Genomic DNA, 6,000 nt, shown 5'->3' on the forward strand with positions numbered 1-6,000 from the left:
ACTCTCATATATTCTCCTCTCTAATATCAAAACCACCAACACTTACATATTTCTACATCCATAACTACCACCTAAATTGCATTTTTCTGGATTTTTTGTAGAAAAATTACTGTAGCGATTTGATATATGTGAGGTAAAAAGGTGATAGAGAAATGTGTTCACGGAAAACGTAGCAATTTTTCTGAGGAAAATCGCAATCCAAACGGGACCTTACATTCACGAGTTGCCAGCTAAGTGGGAAAAAATAGAAAATGCTCAAATTTCTTTCTATCATTAGAGCCACATCACCACTAATAGTTCCACTTATGTGAATTGTTATCATAATCCTAAGGCATAGGCTATTCAGAAAAATAAAAAATAAAAATCTTGCAAAAAGATACTTCAGCAATCCAAAACTCATAGGCCCCCAGCCTACAAAAAAAAAAAAATCACATCTCTCTACAAACCATGCTTTTTACATTCACGTCGATATTAATTATTATCAATGCATCCACTAATAATCTTTTCTAATTGCAATTGTTTTATCTGCAAAATTTTTTCAAATAAGTTTTTCTAATCTTTTTCGCTTTTTCCTTTAAGAATATAATAGCAAGAGAGTGAAGGTCATTTTCGATAGGTCATTATGCCAAGGAAAGTCAGTGTAATTTCTAAAATTAGAGGGGAGTTAGCTAAAATTATCAGAAATCTTAGTGGAGATTTTTGAAATTATCGCTTGTAATTTCTTTTTTGGGAAGTTTCAAGACCGCTGACAGGTTAGCTGACAAATACAGGCTCAATCATGCTAGACGTAAATTAATAGGACTAATGACTTGAGTGGTTGCATCAAATGAGCTGTAGATGACACATCAGCTAGAAGCACATGGTCATATGGGGATTACTATTTTATAACCTCGACATTATTGTAAGAAAGACCATAAAATGAAGGAACCTCTGATCCAGCTTTGAACCATTGAAGCATTATTAATTTCTCCAGAAAGATGAAGAGGATGCCCGTACGCTTTTCTTCTTTTGCTCAAGGAAAAGGCTTATGAGCTGCATTGCTTTTATTGCAGAGGTATGTGTCCTGTTACTTAGATGCTTTTGTTTTCTCCTATTTTTCTGTGAAGATACGGCAAATATAAAAGTACGTTGATTTTGGGATTCTGATGAGTTGTATGGTTCAAATCGAAAATTACAGGGTCTGAGGATATATAGCTAGCAGAGTCAGATTTAGCGTTTCCTTTCTTTTTATTTCAAACTAAAAGATTTTAGTTTTATTACTTAAAAATACTGCTCAGTCACCTGTTTTTTTTTGTATATCATATGACTATTGTCAAGAGTATTTAACTAATTTACTGAACATGCATGGATTTTTTCAGTAATATGCACAGAGGTTTACTATGTTCTCTGATACAGTTCTGAGTTTTTATCAAGGAACCTACCACTTTGCAATGTTAATTACTTTCTTCACCCCAATGAAGAAATTCAAGCCAAAAAGATGGAGCATTTACATGATCGAGCATTTGTATACTACAACTGGTCGGCCTCTCGGTTCGAATCGTTGAACCAAGAATCGATCATGACACTGATCCAATCGAATGCTAAAGCTGAAAAGTGATGAAAAATTGGTCAAACCTAATCAAATTTGTTGAAATCGATCAAATCGGGTTGTGACTTTCTTCAGAAATCTCAATGACTCAATTTGGTCCAAGATTCCCAGTTCAATCACGTGACCTCCTAGCCTACTTCCAGAATTTCTACTTCTCATCTCTCATTACAACTTTCGCCACGCATTTTTTTTGTTAATCTTTTCAAGTCATGGGATCTAAACATTACGTACACGTTCAATATTCAAGATGACGTGTCATTGGATAGCCAAAAAAATGAGGAGTCACACGGATCATAGGTTTCCTTGTCATTAATTTTTTTTTCCTTGATTATATTTTTGAACTAATTTTGAATAATTTTTTATAATAAAATTTGAGTAATGTCTCACTCATCTCTTTACCATAATTAACTTTTTCTACTGCTGGCAGAGGTTAAATTAGTCAGAGCAATCGAGTTATCATGAAGACTATTAGAAAATCAAATATGATCTAAATCGTCAATTTTTACCCTAGATGCATATTCTTTTCCTTTCGACACCATATCATGCATATGCTTTCCTGATTATTTGTCTGCAATATATTAGCATATGTCCCAAAAGTAAACTTTCCTACTGCACAAATGTGTGCTCATCTCTCCCCATCTTGTTGCATATTTTAGTAAAGACTAATTTTACTCCTAATTAAATTATTTTCCCATGGTTGTTTACTAGGTATATACCCTGGACTCCTGCGATATTGGTCATCACTCATCAGCAGTCACGCCAGTAACATCAAAATATTGCAGATATGGACGTCAAGATCATCTCACGCGAAGAAATCAAACCGGAATCTCCAACCCCGGAACACCTGAGAATTCACAGGCTTTCAATTTTCGACCAGCTTATAGGTCACATCTACTCAAGTCCACTTGTCTTTTTCTACCCAAACAAGCAAAGCTCCAATCTTACTGATGTCATTTCAGAAAGACAACGTTTAAAGAGATCCCTCTCGGAAACTTTGGTACCATTTTATCCTCTTGCAGGAAGGATCAAAGATGACTTCGAAATCCAGTGCAATGATGAAGTCGTCTACTATGCTGAAGCTCGCGTGAATATCCAACTTTCGGAGTTTCTTAAGCAGCCTACAAATCAAATGATACATCAGTTGCTTCCATTTCATCCTAACTCTGAGGAACTACTTTCCAAGACTCATCTTGTCATGATTCAAACCAACATTTTTTATTGCGGTGGCATTGCCATTGGCCTGTACGCCTCTCACAAGATTGTTGATGGTCTCTCGCGATTGACATTCCTAAACTCTTGGGCAGCTAGAGCACGTAACGAGTCATCAAAACAAGTAAATCCTAGTTTTATTTCGTCTTCTGTATTTCCTCCTGATCCAAGTTTATCTACCTATTCACGTTCCAACTTCCACAATCAAACCAAAGAAAAGCATAACTTTGTCACCAGCAGGTTCGTGTTTGATCATTCCGCCTTGGCTTTACTTAAAATCAAGGCCGCGTGCTCATCTACTCCGATACCAAGTTCCATCGAAGTTGTTATGGGACTTCTATCGAAATCTTTCATAAATGCCACAAAAGTTAAATATGGGGTAACAAAACACCAGTTTTGGCACCAGTGGTGGATCTCAGATCAAGAAGTTCACCTCCTTTGCCTCCTCATTCGTTTGGAAATATTTTTTGTAAGACTACACTGTTTGTGGATGATTTTAATCCTGAGCTACCATTATTGGTGCATCAAATAAGTGATGCCATTGCCAGTATTGATGGTGATTTTGTTGAAGGTATAAAAGGTGATGATCGGTTGCTGAAGTTAATCGGGTCTAAGAAACATTTGAGGGAGAAGTACTCTTACAATGCTGAATCTTTTCCACTCTCCAGTGTTTGCAGGAGTGGTCTTTATGAGGCTGACTTTGGGTGGGGAAAACCTATATGGGCATGCCTCGGCAGTGGGGACACTGACCCATATGGAGTGGGAAATCTAGTCATTTTGATGGATACAAGATCAGGAGAAGGGATAGAAGCATGGGTGACTGTAAAAGAAGAACTCATGGCTATATTCGAGAAAAATCAGGAGCTCCTCGCTTTTGCTTCTTTGAATCCTAGCCCTCTTGAAATTTAGGTTTCTTGCTTTTTATGTTCATTTACAACATTTATGTGGTTTTTCTTATATTGCTTTTCTGTGTGTTTCATTGAAATGAAAAAACAAGTATAATCTACTATTTGTGTATAATTTATTGATCAATGTAATTGGTCTATTTCTGTGGAAAATAAAATGTTGGATGGAGAGATGCTGTGAAGGTGGCTAGGCAAATGTTCAATTATTTGCCTACAAAGTTTTTCCACCTTTTCTTTAATGTTTTCCTTTGCTAGCATTGCGTCGGTCTATTCAAAGAATTTGTTCTTTGAACATTTTTGCAAATCTGAAGCCATTTGTTTACATCTGGTTGCGACCCAATGCGGAACTTATTGGGAGGCATCTAAACCAACACTTCCAGTTGATGAACTATGATCATATTTTTTAAAGGGTAAATTACTATAACCCCTGTGATTTTACATAATGTCAAATGACTTTCTTAAAGTTTCAAAATAGTCATGTCATACTTTTATAGTTTTATGTAAAGTGAAAAAATGGACGGAATGCACAACCAATTATAGCACTTAATAAAATGAGCTCTAAAACCGTGTGTGATAAAATTTTAATCACCATATAATGCCCTTATAATTTGTATAAATATCCACCTTATCCCCTTTGTTTTTGCATTTATCCATGTAATTCCCCTATATTTTTATATAAGGTAATTAAGCCGTCGATTGATTTAGCAATTACATAAATGCACTATTAATATTTCAATTAACCATGTGACATAGACTATTTTTCTTCAACTTTCTAATTTACATAAAATCATAAGGGGTAAAGTGGACATTTTATAGCGTCAAAGATGATGTGGTAATAGATGAAACTATTGGGGGGGGCTCATATATAATTTACCATTTTTAAATAATTCTTGACTTTTTATTTTCCATAAAGGTCCAGAAACTTTTGAGAGTTTTGCTATAGCTGAGTGGTTATTCTTTTTCTCCACAAACTGCAAAATATTCCCAAGGATTGGAAATTGACAGGCCTTTGGAGGAAGCTTTCTTGATTTGCACCACTGGCCGCCAAAAACCAAAAAAAAAAAAAGAGAGAACTTTTTTGTGGAAGAGTTCTTTTTTTTGGAAGAAAACTATCATTTTATTGATGTACAAATTCAACTTTAAAATGACGGTTTTGACTCCAAAGCCAAGGACTACAAGGTCATACAAATTTTGTTTTACATTTTTAATCAGGACGGCATATTTTATCATGTTGAGACATACTCATTGGGGACAGATTCTTGGAGAAAATATGATGCAACTATTCCAGCTAATGTCATGTATACAATATGTGGAATATAGTATACAAAAAGAGTAAATCTTATATACATAAATAGTATATACGCTATCATCATTGAATTTATGACATATGTGTAAAATTTGGATTTTAAATTCAAAATTTGCATAGTTGTCCTTCATTCAATTCTGACGGTGTATACACTATCAATATAAGAATGATTAATCCATACAAAAATGAGACATTTTGCTGGTGGGCACAAAATGGCAACACAAAGGTGATACTTTCCTTCAACCTAAGCAAAGAAATCTTTGAAGATACACCATTGCCATCTGATATCGAATATTTTGGTGGAAGGCACAGAACTACAAGATCTATTGTGCCATTGAACGAGTCCATTGCGCTGATTGTTTATCGTATGAAGGAAAAAGAGAAAATTTTTTATGTTTGGGTGATGAATGAATTAGTTTTAGGAGCTCATGAAAAATGTACTTGGACTAAGCAACTAAGTATTTGTTGGGAGGTATCGGGTTCCAAATAATCACAATACGCAGCGAAAACCTCCCCAATTCGTTAGAACAAATTAGAAGTCTTAAGCAAGACAAAAAAAATAGCAACGAACGGAAGATAAATCAATCCACAAATATGAAGAAACAATCACAAGAAGACACAAGAATTTTACGTGGAAAACCTCTCCAATGTGAAGAGGAAAAACCATGAGACTCTTGAGCCCACCACAAATTACTCCATTATCACCAATTAAAAATAGAGTACAACTTTCAGCAAGTACACAACTAAGATATGGTCTTAAACAATCAACAAAGTCACCAAAATCTCAAATAAAAAATAAAAATTGTGAAAAACTTCACAAGAAAATAGCAACAGTCCAAAATTTACAACTAAAGATTGAACCGTTAAAATCCGATCTTCACTATTCTTCAGTTAAAATTTCAGGCCAATCAGACATCATTTGCTATGTCAATCGGCAATTTACTACAACTACTCAAACTAGAAACTTGTTGAAATTTCTCTCCAGAATTTTC

The 6,000-nt window shown here is 34.9% G+C and overlaps 1 protein-coding gene across 1 annotated transcript; it reads left to right on the top strand.

Moving 5' to 3' along the window:
• Nucleotides 1–2,372: 2,372 nt before the first annotated feature.
• Nucleotides 2,373–3,706, top strand: LOC113770986 (BAHD acyltransferase At5g47980-like). The gene is made up of 2 exons (XM_027315620.1): nucleotides 2,373–3,176; nucleotides 3,272–3,706. Exons 1-2 carry the CDS (start codon nucleotides 2,373–2,375, stop codon nucleotides 3,704–3,706), a joined length of 1,239 nt encoding a protein of 412 aa, XP_027171421.1.
• Nucleotides 3,707–6,000: the final 2,294 nt, after the last annotated feature.

This window comes from Coffea eugenioides, chromosome 5 (genome assembly GCF_003713205.1).
Source record: "Coffea eugenioides isolate CCC68of chromosome 5, Ceug_1.0, whole genome shotgun sequence".
Lineage (NCBI taxonomy): Eukaryota > Viridiplantae > Streptophyta > Magnoliopsida > Gentianales > Rubiaceae > Coffea > Coffea eugenioides.

What these genes read in the sequence shown, in the direction of transcription:
- LOC113770986 (XM_027315620.1), top strand. Translation starts at nt 2,373, where the DNA reads ATGGACGTCAAGATCATCTCACGCGAAGAAATCAAACCGGAATCTCCA. An exon ending in CCACAAAAGTTAAATATGGG is followed by an intron (nt 3,177 to 3,271) that starts GTAACAAAACAC and finishes ATTTTTTGTAAG; the next exon opens with ACTACACTGTTTGTGGATGA.